The sequence below is a fragment of the Saimiri boliviensis genome, chromosome 2 (genome assembly GCF_048565385.1).
Source record: "Saimiri boliviensis isolate mSaiBol1 chromosome 2, mSaiBol1.pri, whole genome shotgun sequence".
Classification (NCBI taxonomy): domain Eukaryota; kingdom Metazoa; phylum Chordata; class Mammalia; order Primates; family Cebidae; genus Saimiri; species Saimiri boliviensis.
In genome coordinates, this window is record NC_133450.1 from 141036204 (window position 1) to 141052023 (window position 15820).

A 15820-nucleotide genomic window follows, 5' to 3' on the forward strand; every position below is an offset into this window, starting at 1 on the left:
TGTTCATGTTCAGGTCACAGCGATGCGGTAATTTTGTCGTGGTCATTACCAGTCCATACTCGGTGAGGAACTTCTTGTACCAGACCCTGCATTCACGTAACAGGAGGGTCAGAGGGCGCAAAAGGCCGTCTGTGCTGTACAGATGTACAGATCCTCGGTCCTGCGCTGTCCCTCCCCGGCTGTGACCAGGGCCACAGCTTTCTGGGTGGCCTTGCAGACGGGCTTTGCTGATATGCCGAGCCTTAGTGTTCTCAACTCTAGGATGGGACGCCTAGAGATCAGGTGACCAGGTCAGCTGAGCTGGGGAAAGAAAACGCTGGTTCTGCCACCCTTCGGGAGCGGGCTTGCCGTACCCTGAGTCCATGTAAATGGCCCCACGCTCCCTTAGGCCAGGCTCGGCCCCCGTGCCCTAACCATCTCTTTCCTCCGCCAGGGTCGTCTGGTGCAAACCAGGAAGTCAGGGTATTTCCCCAGCTCGTCTGTGAAGCCCTGCCCTGTGGATGGAAGGGTGAGTCCTTTCCCACAGAAGCTTCTGGAGCACGGCGGCCTGGGTGCTGAGGGTTCCGGGAGCTGCCTCCTCCTCACGTGGACATTTTTGGCTTGTTTGGGACGTCCTTGCTAAATTTAGGCTGCTGCGGGCTGCTTCCTGGAGCTGGAGCCCAGAGAGAAGATGGGTGGGGGGCTGCGGGGCGGCCCATTCCTCTGTTTAAGGGGCTCAGCTGATCTGGGTGGTTTCGTTGCGGTTTTAGAAGCAGCAGCTCTATTGTACTGGAGACTAGCCGGCTGCCTTTCTCCACATTTCAGGGACTCTGTAAGTTCTCTTGGACTGTCATGCAGCCTTAGAGAGAAAAAAGCTCCCTCATCTATAAGGAATCAAAGCTAGACTTTATGCTATTTAAAATAAAGGCAATATGAGATTTCTTTCATCTGAGGGGTATGGAGCGAATTATCGGCTCTGTTAAGAAAGGCGGCAGCCAGCCTTGAGTCAAACAAGTCACTCCACCTCCAGCCCCCGAAAGGACAGCTAAAAGTGAAAGTGTGGGCTGGGCATGGTAGCTCACGCCTGAAATCCCAGCGCTTTGGGAGGCTGAGGTGGGTGGATCATGAGGTCGGGAGTTCAAGACCAGCCTGACCAACATGGTGAAACCCTGTCTCTACTAAAAATACAAACATTAGCTGGGTGTGGTGGCATGTGCCTATAGTCCTAGCTACTCGGGAGGCTGAGGCAGGAGAATCGCTTAAACCTGAGAGGCGAAGGTTGCAGTGAGCCGAGATTGTGCCGCTGCACTCCAGCCTGATGACAGAATGAGACTCAATCTCAAAAAAGTAAAAAATAGTGGAAGTTTGAAGCCTTTGAAGGTGCAGCAGGTGGATTCCCAACACCACTGCAGCAACCCAGTGCCCCTGCCCCCCGCCCCACGGCCCCAGCCCTGTTAGCCCCGGGCTCTCCCTCTGCTGAGAGGGAAAGTGCTCAGCACTCAGGGCGCTTTGGATGACCAAGGGGACCAGGCAGCAGGGGAGGACCGGGGTCACGAACTCACTAGGTGTCCTGGGTCAGATTCCTTCCCCTCCCCAGACCTCAGTTTCCCCATCTGCATGGTGAATAGGGTGCGGGAGGAAGAGGTAGTCTCTGAAGCTCAGTGAGGCCAGGGTGGGGGGCTCTAGCCAAGGAGGGAGCCCTACCTGCTCACTGGAGCGGCAGTGCCCGCCTGAGTGTGGCCACCACGAGACCGCTGCTGCAGGGGTTTGGGGCCTCTGGAGCAGGGAGCCTTGGCTGTGTGTGTGCTCACGTCCAGTGGCTGAGAACACCTCACACCTGGGGATCAAGTCCGTGTTAGCTGGTGGCTGCCCTGGCGTCCATTCCATCAGACCTGTGAGGCATGTACTCAGCCATGAGGCTGCTGCCCTTTGGGCCCCTCCCGGGCCCAGGGCACTGGGGCTGAATCCACCGATGGTCCCGTCCAGGGCAGCCAATGCTGGGGTGAGGTCACTGGCAGTGATCCCCCTGAGCCCTACTGTGTGGGTGGCCCCGGGGGGACGCTAACACTTGTGTGCTCTGCCTCCAGCCACCCATCAGCCGGCCGCCGTCCCGAGAGATCGACTACACAGCATACCCCTGGTGAGTGGATGGTGGGCCGCAGACGTGGCATCCGGTGATCTCTTCATTATGGGGGCGTGCCCCAGGGTCGGGATGGTGCCTGTGAGTGGCTGGCAGGGTGGGAGAAGGCATTAGTGGCTCCCAAATGCCTTCTCCCTCCTGGCCTGTAACTTGCTGGGAGCTTGGGGGATCCCTGGCCTGGAGGCAGCTGCTAATCCTCTCTAAAGCAGCTCAGCTGACTCAGCTATTTCAGGGAATAAAACCCTTTTTTAATTTGAACTGCACTATATGAAGGTGGCATATTAAGGTCACAGGTTGACTACAGTTGCTTGGTGGGGACAGTGAGGCTGTTTGAAGTCACCAAAGTCCCAACTCACCTGATGACGTGGCAGTGGATTTTGGGGGGAGCTTGCCCTCTCCGGGGGGCTGCATTGCAGTGCAGGTGGCAGGAGGAGCTGCGTGTCAAAGTCTGTTCCAAATCCCACTGATGTAGATGTTGGCAGTCTGCAGCGTGTTACCAAAAACGCCCACACGAGCCACTATGCCATTGCTGCTTTTGAAATAGTGAAAATGTATTTTAGGAAAGAAACTGCATCTGCTGAGTGCGCTGAACTCCTCTGGCAGGGCCTGGGGGTCTGTAGAGCAGAAGACAGCTCGTGGGACTGGCTGGAGGCCACAGTCACCCCTCTGTCTCACCCTGCTCAGGATCTGCCCTGAGCCTCATTGTATCCCGTCGTAGGCAGGGCTCTGATGCCAGACCCCGCCCACAGTGGTGCCTGCTCGTAGGGACCCAGCCTCTTCCTCTGGGGTGTGTTCAGTGATGAGCTCTCGGATGGTGACTGCAGCGTGCCACGGAGGGCTGGGCCCCTCAGACACTGTCCTCACTGTGGCTCGTTTCCTCCCGGGCCCCTCCTGTAGGTTTGCAGGTAACATGGAGAGGCAGCAGACGGACAACCTGCTCAAGTCCCACGCCAGCGGGACCTACCTGATCAGGGAGCGGCCTGCCGAGGCCGAGCGCTTTGCAATAAGCATCAAGTAAGTGGCAGCTCTGGGCTCGGGGAGACGCGTTCCCCAGGGCGGTTCTGAAGTGGAGCCTTCGGGCTTGCACAGAGCCGTCGGTGCTGTGTGTCTCTATGACCAGGCGGGCTGTGGGTTTGTTTATGCCGGCATACCCACACTGACATGAGTAATAGGCAGCGCTGTGACGTCACCAGGCCATGGAAACTTTTCTGCTCTGTTCCAATCTTACGGGACCTTCGCCGTCTCTTATACTGTGTTTTGACCACACCTTTTCTGTGTTGACGTCATGTCACAGCTGCCTGCGGTATTCAGGACGGTACCTTGCTGTGCAGGTCTGTAGCCGTCCCCCAGGTGTGACAGGGTGTGCATTCGGCCACGGCCCCCCGGCCTGTGTCACGCGCTCCGTGGCGTTCGTACCGTGATGGAAGCGCCTGCCTTCCTCTCAGGGCATGCTCCGTGATTAAAGGCCGCCCGACTGCAGGACAGAGATTTGTTTTACCGGTTGCTTGCTAGGGATTTCCGCCACCATGATCATAAGGGGAACTGGGCTGTATTCTTGTGATTTCTGTGTCTGGCAAGGGGGTGGGTGGCATGGGGGGGAGTGCGGGGGCTCCCTTGTGCTGTCACATTTGAAGTGAGACCTGAGATCACAAGAGGGCCATGAGGACAGAAGGAGGTGAGCATCTGGCAGGGCAGCAGCCGGTGCTGAGGCCCAGGCAGGCCTGTGCCCGGTGCCCCTGAGGAGCAGCCCCGACGCCTGGCCAGCCAAGCAGACGTGCAGGGGGAGATGTCAGGAGATGTCAGGGCTGAGCCCGGCTGCTCCACGGGAGGAGGAGAGGCTCCCGGTGCCGAGAAGCAAATGAGCAGAAGCCTGGGACAGGATGCCCTGGCAGGGCTGGAGGCCAGGAAAGTGGGGAGCTGAGCAGCTGGGGGTGCCGGGCCCCAAACAGGCAGGGAGGGCAGGAGCTGTCTGGGGCTGGTGGCCCGAAGGGCTGGGGTCAGACAGGGTGACAGGGAGTGGCCCGGAGGCCGGGGATGAGGGGCTTTGCTGCAGCAAACAGAACGAGCCTGGCTGCCGAGGGGGCCGAGGCCTTGCGGCCCTCACGCAGTGACCACCGGGGCCCTCTTTTTTAGGTTCAACGACGAGGTGAAGCACATCAAGGTGGTGGAGAAGGACAACTGGATCCACATCACGGAGGCCAAGAAATTCGACAGCCTCCTGGTAGGTGACTCCCGCCCAGCCCGCGGGGACAGGCGCTTCCTCCGGGCCCTGAGCCTGTGGCCGTGTTTCCTGTGAGGACCGATTCTTCCCAGTGTGGGAAGGATTTAGGGAATTGGTGTTGAAGGCACTGGGACAGCCAGAGCTATGTCACAGCCTCCTGAATTGGAACTTCTGACCCCCAAAGCCTGGGCAGGGTGGTTGACCCTGGTAGACAGTGCAGTGGGCAGCCTGGGCCACCAGCGTCCCCAGAGCCCTCTCGTGCCCATCCTCCTGTGACAGCAGAAAGCCAGGCTTCCAGCTGGGGCCTGGCCCGGTACCCCCATTACAGATGTATGTCTTCAAACAACTCCTTCCCCAGCTCACCCCACCCTCCATCCAGCTGGAATGCAGTTACAGGCATCATGCTCAAAATGATGTTCAAGTTGTGCCTACATTTTCCTAATTACAAAAGTTGTATGAATTGAAAACTCCTGACGAGAGCCCCCAAGTGCTTAGCTGTGGCCACAGAAAAGCATAAAGTCAAGCAGAAATCTGTAATCCCGGCCTGGTCACAGTGGCTCACGCCTGTAATCCCAGCACTTTGGGAGGCTGAGGTGGGTGGATCACTTGAGGTCAGGAGTTCGAGACCAGCTTGGCCAACATGGCAAAACCCCATGTCTACAAAAAAATACAAAGATTAGCCAGGTGTGGTGGCGCATGCCTGTGGTCCCTGCTACTTAGGAGGCTGAGGCACGAGAATTGTTTGTATCCAGGAGGTGGAAGCTGCAGTGAGCCGAGATTGTGCCACTGCACTCCAGCCTGGGTGACAGAGGGAGACTCCGTCTCAAAAAAAAAAAAAGAAAGAAATCCCAATGTTTGTGTCTCAGTAAGTCCATAAGAACCTCTCTACACACAGCTTAGGCGGGGTTCATATTTACCTTTTTAAAATAATAATGCTGGCAATACTCCAGCTAATTTTTAGCCAACTTTTCACGGTCACAAACATTCGCCATTAATGAATCTTTCCCTGGCTGATGGCCGCAGGACACTCTGTCACTTGGAGGTCCTGTTATTTCTCGAAGCTTGTCCCATATGCTGGATACAGAGTATTTCTGTGTTTTCCATGACAGAGGCTGATGCAGTCAGCATCCATGCTGGTCAGTCTTGGCATCTTCTGCAGATTATTTTTCCTAGAAACGTTCGGGGAAGTTGCTGGTACCTTCGTGGTACTGACCACCCACTGTGGGCTGCAGGGAAGTGGGAAGTTCTGAGGAGTCCACGAGGCTAGTCTCTACCCAACATGAAGCAGGAGGTGGGAGAGGGAGGCCGGCTCACTGGGGGAGGGCTTCCTGGAGGTGGCGGCAGCTGTCAGTGCGTGTGTGTGCCCTGCAGGAGTTGGTGGAGTACTACCAGTGCCACTCACTCAAGGAGAGCTTCAAGCAGCTGGACACCACACTCAAGTACCCCTACAAGTCCCGGGAACGTTCGGCCTCCAGGGCCTCCAGCCGGGCCCCAGGTAACGCCCCAGCCCAGCCGGCCCACCAGCGCTCCTTGGAGGGGTCTGCTCTGGCCCACTTCTCAGGACCCAGATCCAGCCCCTACAGACCCAGGCCAGGAGTCCCACTCCGGAAACGTGGCCCTGGCCCCGACCCCTCCCGGCCGTCATGTGGCATCTCCTGGGCCGTGTGACAGGCAGGGACTCCGCCTCTGCCCAGAATTGCTGCTCTCTGTCGGCTCCCTTGCCCAGAGACCAGCAGGGGTTGGAGGGGCCAAGTCCAGGCAGAGACCCCTGTGCATGGAGCTGTCACTGGTGGGAGAGAACAGGGCAGGCCCGCCGCTTCCAGACCCCTCCCTGTGCCCAGCCCTGGGCCTCCTCTGTGAGAGCAGCCTGTTTGCAGATTGGACTCCACAGCCCCGAACAGAGAAGGCCACATGGAATTGGGCAGGGGCAGGCCCAGAGCATGTGACTTCCAGCTCAGGACTCTGTCCACAGTCATCCCGTGTCCTCCAGCCTGCAGTGACCCTCGGGGCCATGGCTCCCACACAGGCCGAGCTGGCCAAGAGAGGAACAGCCTGCCTTAGTGAGCACCTGCTGTGTGCCAGGCGAGGGCGTGAGAGGGGGTAGTCCCAGCGTGCTCTTGAGGACACAGGCACAGAGAGTAGCTCCAGGGTAGCTCAGATGTGGCCGCGCGGTGCCCGTGCCTGGCCGGGGCTTGACAACCCGTGCTGCCCCTGCCCCCTTTGCCTCTTCATAGGGCCTCCCCTGCCAGGGTCTGCCCCGCCCCTTGCCCCCTGGCCTGTAGCTGTGCCCGCCGTGCCTGCGTGGATGCCCTGCCACCCGCCTCACGTTCTCTCTCGCCTCTTTGCAGCTTCCTGTGCTTCCTACAACTTTTCTTTTCTCAGTCCTCAGGGCCTCAGCTTTGCTTCTCAGGGCCCCTCCGCTCCCTTCTGGTCAGGTACCGCTGTTGCCCACGGTGTGGGGGGACCAGGCCTGTGGCAGCTGCCTTGGGAAACCCAGCACGGAGCTGCCCGCTGGCCTCACAGCCCTGCCTGACATGGCCACAGTTGCCCGCAGTCCGGCGCTGGGTGGGAGAAGGAGGGGGCTGGGGAGGCTGGGCAGAGGCTGCTGTGGGCACCTGAGGACGCGTCAGGCTTGGCCCTGCCCTTGTCAACACCCACCCCCTGTGGACACACCCACCCCAGTGGCCACTTGTCGAGCCCATCCACTGTCATTCTTCCTTATTCATCAAGAGCTTTGCCTCTGGTAGCAGAAAACAGGCGGCCACTAGGAGGAGCTGTGGGACTTGGTGCAGGGAGGAGGGGGTTTCCGTCAGCCCTGACCTCATGGCTTTTGGCTGCCAGAGTCAACGCCCCTTCCCAGCAGCCTGTGTGTTGCCCCCCTCGGCCATGGTCATTGTCACCTGTCTATCAGGATTCTGCATCTGGGCCAAGCTGGTTCCGCTGGGGTTCTGATTGGGTTTGGACTCTGGAATTGGGGGACCACTGGAGCAATGGTAGTCAAAGCCTAGTGCTGGGAATAGATGCTCGGTGCCGCAAAGAAAAACCAGCAGTGAGACAAAGGATCTTTCAGCAACACATTTTTACTTCCTGGGCTGCAGGAAGGGTATCCTCGCTAGCCATTGTGCCACGAGAGTGCAATGAACAAAGGAAAACACACAAAATTTCTCCCTTACGCATGTGGGGTCGTCCTCACTGCTGTGTCTGATCTCCGTTGGCTGGAGCCAGGCCTCACAATCTAAACTAAAACCTGATTGGCTAACAACTTAAAACTTTTTAAACAGGTAAAAGCAGTGGAGAGCTGGGACATGCCTGTGAGCACGTCCAGCACAGATATCTTAGTTAATGCACAAGGACACAGAATGTGCTACGTGCCTGTAAGCAGGGCGTGTCTCACAGCTACAGAGGTTAGGGCTTCACCGAGTTATTAGCATACTTATTCTTCAACAAGGAGGGAAACTTTAAAACAGAACGTTTCTACTTCCCACACCTGGGCACCTGCTCCTGTCCCTGAGAACGTCCTCACTGCAGGGACTTGAATGTGCTGTGTCCTCAAACTCAGAAGGGAAGGGGCCAGTGTGTCCCTCCAGAGCCTTTCTGCTTGATATCCTTCCTCTCAGGGTACAGAGCAGGGTGCTGGGCACCAGGGGAGAGACCCAGCTTGGCCCAAGGGCCTCCTCCCGCCCTGGCCGGGCCCCTCCTGCAGCTGAGTGACACTGCCCATCTCCCTCCACAGTGTTCACACCCCGCGTCATTGGCACGGCTGTGGCCAGGTACAACTTTGCCGCCCGAGACATGAGGGAGCTTTCGCTGCGGGAGGGTGATGTGGTGAGGATCTACAGCCGCATCGGCGGGGACCAGGGCTGGTGGAAGGGCGAGACCAACGGACGGGTGAGTGGCCCCACCCTGGGTGCACGGGCCTGGCCTCGCTGCAGCCCCCAGCTGGTTGGGCTCAGGCAGACTAGCACCTCAGCTATGTCCACACCCCAGGCTCTGTCCCAGCCACTTTCTGCCATCTCCCTCATCCTCACAACAGCCCAGACAGAATGCTGGGGTTCACAGGGGGAAACTGAGGCTCTGATATTTATCATGAACCCAAGCTTGTGCCGCTAGGAATCGGCAACAGAGGTCTGATCTGAATCCAGGCTCCTAGGACCCTCCATCCCCTTCTGTTTTTATTCTGGGCTGCCCTCATGGCCGCACTCTTCAAATTACTTTCAAGTCGCTAAGCTCTGTTTATAGGAAGGGAGGTCACAGGACTGAGGAGGACATGGTGTCCTTGCTGGGCTCCTCCTGCCATTCTCTAAGGCCCCATCTATGCCCCGGTGAGTTAGTAGAGACACACTAAGTCCCTACCCACCCCCATCCCTTCCCATTTTCCCAAGTACCAGGTGGGCCTGAGAGTGCCCTGACCACCCTAAGATTCTGCATTCAGCCCATGACCTCTTCATCCCAATGCCCTATCTGGACCTCTAGCTTTGACTCATATCTCTCAGTACCCATCCAGGTAATCACCAGAGCTCCCTGTGCCAGCAGTTAGAAAATGCCCAGCTTGCTTTGTGAGCTGCAGATGCATGGGGCTGCAGAGGGCTCCCAGTGCCAACCCTTCCATCGTCTGGTGGCAGGAGCTGCTCTGCCTTCACCTAGCCGGCAGTCTGCCCCCTTGGAGGCCCTCAAGTCTGATCCATTTTTTACCCAACTGCCCTGCAGAAGCGTCAAGGCTACTGAGGCTTAGGTAGCTCACCTAAAGGGCTAGGACCACTGGTTCTCAAAGTGGTCCTTGTGTGATTGGCATTAAAAGTGCCCGAAGCTGTAATTTAATAAGCACATACCTGGACCCTTTCCCAGATCCAGGTATTTTCTATAGAGCACTGAGTTTTAGAACATCTAGTTTGAGTATTACTGGATAATTCCTGTCAGTTTGACCCTGTTATCATTATGAAACGTCTCTTCTTTTCTCTGGCATTTATTCTTGCTGTAGTCTCCTTTATCTGCTGCTAAGATGGCATCAGCTTTCTTGGGGTTAGTGCTTTGTGTGGCATACTGTTTTCTCTCATACTACTTAAACTTTTCTATTTCCTTCTATTTAAAATGGGTCTCTTATAAAGAGTTAGGGAAGCCAGTCTGATCTGACAATCTTTGCCTTTTAATAGGCATATGTAGCCCATTTACATTTAATGTAATTACTGAGCTATTTGGATTTAAATAAATTATCTAAGTTTATTTTCTATTTGTCACATCTACTCCTTTTTTTCTTCTGTCTTGCCTACTTTTGAGTTAATCATTGTATTTTTAGTTCCACTTCCCCTCCCCTAGATTGTTTTATTAGTTACACACTTTTTTCTTAAGCAGTAACCTTAGAGTTACAGCATGCACTTTGATGATTTAGATATTACCTTAAATGAATACTTTTTTTTAACTGTTTTTCAGGCAATGCAAGGAAGGACCTTGCAACTTTTGATTGTATCCATTTTCCTCCCAACTTTTATGCGGGTGTTGTCATGTATCTTAAATCTATATATATTCAAACCTTAGAAGACATTATTTTTGTTTTAGGCAGTTGTGCTAATTTAGATTTACTCCCTGTTCACCTTTCCCAGGGCTCCCCATTTCCTCCTGCATTATTATATTTCCACCCAAAACCATTTTCCTGCCACCTGACATTCCCTCTCTTTAGTATTTTTTAAAGTGTATTTGCTATTAATGAATTCTCAGTTTCTGTTGAATCTAAAAACATCTTTATTTCACCTTTTTAAAAAATGTTCACATTGTACGATGTTTGTGACTTATCATTTTGAAACAAAATTTCAAACTTAAAATTTCAAAATTTCAGCTTTTAAAAGTTGCCGTAACCAGCCCAGATGTACCAGTTGTGAATGTTTTGCCCCATTTGCTTTATCACTTGCACTCGTGTGTGTGTGTGTGTGTATGTGTGTGTGTGTGTGTGTGTGTGCATGCACACAGTGGTGTGGTGTGGTGTGTGGTGTGTTTGTCTATTCCTCTCTAGCTCATTTCAGAGTAAATTGCAGAAATCATATTTCTTTATCCGTAAGTACTTCCTAAGACCAAGGACATTCCCCTTTGATATAATGCAATTATCAATCCACTGTTCATATTCAAATCTCACCAGTCACCCCAAAAATATCTTCTCTAGCTCTTTTCTCCTGGTCCAGGGTCCAATCCAGGATCATGAATTGTGTTGACTTACTGTGCTCCTTAACTCTCTTTAATCTGGAATATTCCTCAGGCTTTCTCTGCTTTACATGACTTTTACATTTTTGAAGAGTTTTGAGCCAACTTTTTCATAGGATATCCCTCAATTTAGGTTTATTTGATGTTTTTTCGTGATTTGATTGAGGTTCCATTGGGAACACCACAATGGGGACATTGGCACTTTCTCCATGCCATAGTGTCCTGTTAGAAGATGAATCATGCCAGTTTGTCTCATTATTTGTGACATTAACTTTGATCATGTGTTTAGGATTACATTTGCTATGTTCCTCTACTATGAAGTTACTGTAATTAGCAGGTAATTTGCAGGGTAATAGTTTGAGGTTAGGTAAATATTTTGTTCCTCTTCAAACTTTGATGTACTAGTTTTATCTTCCCTTGATGAATTTTATCTATTCCATTATTTCTCTTATGGCTGAAAAATAGTGATTTTTTTTTCTATCGATAGATATTAGTTAATTAGTTTCTACTGTAAGGAAAACTTTCTTTTCTCTTGTACTTACTCATTCTCCCCCAGGAATCAGTCATTTCTCCAAGGAGACCTAGTTCATCTTTGAAGGACCTTTCCCTGGCTGTGGAGTCCCAAGTTGGCAAATGCTTTATTTCAGCACTTTGCTGATACCATTCCACTGTCTTCTGGCTTCCATTATTTCCACAGAAAAGTCAGACAAAATTCTTAGTGTTGCTCCTTTGAAGGAAATGTTGCTACTACCCACTGTGCTGCCTGTAAAAAAAAAAAAAAAGAGCCTTTGTTTTTCATCGTTTTTACTATAATGTGCCTAGGTGTGATTTTCTCTTTATTTATTCTGCTTAGGATTCACAGAGATTTTTGAACCTTTGGCTTGATGTTCGTCACGTTTGGAAATTTCTCAACCCGAGTAGTATCTGCAGGCAGCATGTCTGTTCCATTTTCTCTCTTTTCTCCTGGGAGGACTTCATTCACGTAGATGTTAGAACTTTTTACCATGGCCTCATATTATTTCCACAATTTTGCGTGTTTTTCATCCTTTTTTCTCTCTGGTTTTCTGTCTAGTCACTTTCTAGTGACCTGTCTTAACAGTTTATTAGTCTTCTGTTCATCTAAATCCCTCTATTGGATTTTTCATTTCATTCATTATATTTTTCCATTCTAGGATTTCTATTTGAGTTCTGATTTAGGTTCTCTGGTAAAATTGTCTGCTTTTTGATCCATTTGCTTTAAAGTACAAATCAGAGTTATTTCTCTTGCCTGACAGATGACCTCAATACCTCTGGGTTGATTTGTACTGCCTGCTTTTTTTTCTCTTGTATCATTTGGTCTTGACTGAATGCCAAGCTTGTGTATTAAGGAAAAACTGTAGTGGTTCTGGGTGATGTTCTTTTCCTCAGGAAGATTAATTTTTTTTCTGACTGGCAGCTGGAGAGTGGGCAGATCGTCTTAAACTGGCCAAGGCTGGTGTTTTTCTGGGTTGCTCTTATTCCCAAGCAATGGCTCCACCAGGTCCTTCTGAGTAGCAGGGCTGGCTGAGAACTCTGGACTTCTGAAGGTCCCCCCCACCATCTCCATGAGTCTCTATTTGCCTCCACCCCAACATAGACATGCACACATGCTTACACACACACACACACACACACACACACACACAGACACAATCTTGCTATGTTTTTCAGATCGGCTGGTTTCCTTCAACGTACGTAGAAGAGGAGGGCATCCAGTGACAGCAGGAACGTGGACAGGGGACTCATGGATTTTCTTGAGATATCTACTCCAGCCCTGAAGTCTGTCTCTAGCTCCCCCATGACTCAGGGGGAAATACCAACCTCCCAGTCTTCCAGCACCCACAGGGATGGGGAGGGTATTGAAAATCCTAAACTCGAACCGTTTCACTGTCAGCCTGCCCTCGGCGACCCGTCACTGGGTATGCTATTGTACATAGAGGAAACCTGGGCCAGCCCCACCCAGAGCGCAGAGGAGGGGGCACCAGCGGTGCTGCGAGCCAGGCTCTGGGTGGCAGCTGAGGCCAAAAGCCTGCCCCTGTCCAACTGAGACGGCGTTCAGGAGCCTAGGTTTCAACAGCAGATGCTGTCCCAGGGAGGGCGAGGGACAGCAGAGAGGACCTGCCCCCAGCCCCTCTGCTCAGCCTCTGGACTCAGCCTTGCCTGTCTTTTCCTGCTGCTCCCAGGGGGAGGCGTCAGGCCTTGGGAGGCAGACGGGACCAGAGCCAGCCTGTTCACTGCAGGCCCACTTGCCCCACTGTGCTAGGGCACAGGAGGACAGAGCACTGTGGTGGCCCTCTGTAGCCCCTCTGGCTCCCCGGACCTCCCTCACTCCCCTACTCCCCTCCACGCCAGGGGCACACACAGACCCACAGGGCAGGCCCCTCTCTTGGGAGGGGCCTTTGAGATGATGAAATTCCAACCCTGCTCCCCGTCAGTGGTACTGTTCCCTGCCCTCTCTCTGAGAGGCCTTTTCTGGAGTCCTAGGAAGTGTTGGCCCTGCCCTGCTGCCAGGTCAATACAGCTTTTGTAAACCCTGAAATGGGCAGGGAAGAAAACAGGGTTTTCCCCTCTCTAGGTCCCCGCCAGGTCCCTCTCCAGGAGGCCCCTCTTCTCTCCTGCAGGGTAGTCCCTGAGGGTCTGCCCAGCCTCGGCACGAGAGGCTGGTTCCAGCCCCTGGCAGGGCTTCCTTCCAAGGGCCACTGCAGCCTAAAACTGGGCCTTGGCCAACTCAAAATAAGTGCTCTTGGGGGTGGCTCTACCCCATTACCTCCCTCAGCCATGACTCCTGGCCTTTGACCTCTGGCTGGGCTAGCCAGGCCCTGGTTTCTCTACCCCGATGTTGCATGAGACCTGGTGACAGTGTCTCCCTCCCGGCTCCTTGCCAAAGCCTCTGGTGAGACCTGGGCTTCCTGTAGCCCCTTCTCCCTCCGGCCAGCTGCACAGCCTGTGGGAGGTGCCCAGCCCAGGCTGGGTGTTGGGGAGGCTGGCCCCACCTCTGCAGTGTAGGAGGGAGGCGGGAGGAGTCATGGGGATGGGCAGTGGCAGGGGGAGAGAGTGGCCCCCCGACAAAGGCTCGGGAAATGAGGGGAGGTGGAGGCAGGGCAGGGAGGCGAAGAGCCGGCCTGGGAGAGAGCACGTGGGGCCTGCGTGTCAGGGCACACCCAGCACTTTGCGCCACACAGCCCAGCAGGCGCCGAGGATGGCGGGAGGAAGCCAGGAGCCCCTGTGTTCACTGTCGTCAGAAAGGTCTTGTGTTTTGGTCTTGGGGTTTTTGTTTTGTTGTGTTTTGTTTGGCTTGTTTGTTTTTTAAGGGGAAAAAGGTTTGTAATTATTTCATCCAAATCTCCCATTATATATCTGTGAATAATAAGAGATTTTATAATAGCAAGAAAATGATGTATATTTTAGTTTGTTGACAGATAAGTCATCATGATCACAAAGGGCACTGAGAAAAAATGATTTAGAACCCTGGTTTTTGTGGATTTTTTTGTTTTGTGTGTGTTTGTTTGGAGATCTGTATTTGGTTTGCTTTGGTTTTTGCACTGCACGAAGGCAGGAGGGCTGGCGGGCTGGGTGCTGCCTGGGAGTCCGATGATTTCAGCAGGAGACGGGGTATCCTCTGTGGGGGCTCAGCTGCAGGGGCCTGAGATTAACGTGGGAGCCCGATGCATGCGGGTCAGGGATCTGGGGCCCCCAGCTGGCGGCAACTCCAAATGGACACAAACTGTACATTTGCCAATGGGTTTTTTTCAGACCGTGGTTTTTACTGCAAATAAACCTGATTTCTTTTCTGCAGGAGTGGTCAGCCTTTCATGCCAGGGGAGGAGGGCGTGGCTGGATCCCTTCATCTGAGTCTTCAGGGTCTGTCTGAACTGGGGTGCCTAGATCTTAGGGTGGCCCAACCTCGGCAGGGTCTGAGAGATAAGGAGGTAATGGTGCCATGGCCACCTCCCGGCAGGCACAGCACCACGGGTTTCCCATGTGGTGCCCTGGAATTCTCCAGGTGGCATCAGGCAGACAAATGGGATTCTAATTCCTGCCCATCACTTGGGTACCTCCTGAGCCCCTGTTTCTTTACATGTTTATTGAAGATAAAAATCGCCTCAGTGCAGTGGCACACCTGTCATTCTGCACTTTGGGAGGCTGAAGTAGGAGGATGAGGTGGGGGGATGGCTTGAGCCCAGGAAGTTGAGGCCAGCCTGGGCAACACAGTGAGACCCTGTCTCTACAACGTTTTTTTTTTAGTAGTTGGGGATGGTGGTGCACATCTCTGGTCCCAGCTTCTCAAGAGGGTGAGGTGGGAGGATCACCTGAGCCCAGGAGGTTGAGGCTGCAGTGAGCTGTGATTGCACCACTGTACTCCAGCCTGGGCAACAAACCAACAACCTGAATCTAAGGGGAAAAAAACCCTCTCCATGTTGGTGGCATTCTGTGGTGTATGATAGAGAAAACCAAAATAGAACACAAGAGGTTTATTTCTCCTTCCCCTCATGGAGGAGTGTCCAGAGGCAGAAGTAACAGGCTCCTTTGCCTTGCCCTGGTCCCTGAGCCAGCAGGAACCTTGGCTCCCTGCTTGCTGATCCTCCAGCCTCAGCGGGGGTCCTCCTCCCTGATCCCTTGTCCTCAATGGCTCCTCCCAGAGGCCCTGGCTTAGAGGCTCCTCTTCCCTGTCTCCCGTCCTCAGCATGCCCTTCCCTTCTCATAGCTGCCTCATGGTCCAAGGTGGCTGCTGGAGATCCTGCCATGGGAGAGAACAGATATCCCCTGACAGCTCTGGCCAGTGCCTGGTCAGGAAACAGCCCATTTTCTAGAGGTGGAAACTGAGGCTGAGACATGTGAAGTGACAAGGTCACATGTGACTCCTTTGCAGCTTGGCCTGATGCCAGAGCCCACGTTTCTGTTTGGGCAGCACCCCAGTTCCTAAGCAATAACTTTCTGCCTCTCAGGCCAGCCCTGGGCCTCCCACCCTTCCTGCAGACTGGACCCTGGCCAGCCTTCGCCCCACTGAGGCTGCTGGGAGGTGGACCCGACGGACAGGGTGAAAATGCCCCCTTCTGGAGGAGCTTCCAACCCCGGGAGCCTCTCCCTTGGGCCGAGCCTTCTCCCTGACCTGCAGGCTGGACCGTGCCCATCTGCCCTGGCCTCGCCTCACGTACTGGCACCACAGCCGAGTCTCCAGGAGGGACCCGCATAGCACTGGCCCCACCCTCGTTACGCAGCCCTCCCTGCTGGGAGGCAGCCCCTGGACAGCTGACCATGGAGTGGGCGTCCCA

At 53.8% G+C, this 15820-nt stretch overlaps 1 protein-coding gene across 5 annotated transcripts in view; it reads left to right on the forward strand.

Annotated features, from left to right (window-relative positions):
* Positions 1-13497, forward strand: part of VAV2 (vav guanine nucleotide exchange factor 2) — a 213086-nt gene extending 199589 nt beyond the window's left edge. For 3 of the 5 annotated variants that reach the window (XM_039461205.2, XM_074394539.1, XM_039461207.2), the window contains 8 exons: positions 434-508; positions 2067-2119; positions 3017-3133; positions 4253-4340; positions 5712-5835; positions 6689-6775; positions 8074-8228; positions 12219-13497. In XM_039461205.2, coding sequence (XP_039317139.1) covers positions 434-508; positions 2067-2119; positions 3017-3133; positions 4253-4340; positions 5712-5835; positions 6689-6775; positions 8074-8228; positions 12219-12266 — 747 coding nt within the window. In that variant the 3' untranslated portion in view covers positions 12267-13497. The remainder of the gene's footprint in view (positions 1-433; positions 509-2066; positions 2120-3016; positions 3134-4252; positions 4341-5711; positions 5836-6688; positions 6776-8073; positions 8229-12218) is intronic. The other 2 variants (XM_074394538.1, XM_039461209.2) reach the window with 1 other exon arrangement.
* Positions 13498-15820: the final 2323 nt, after the last annotated feature.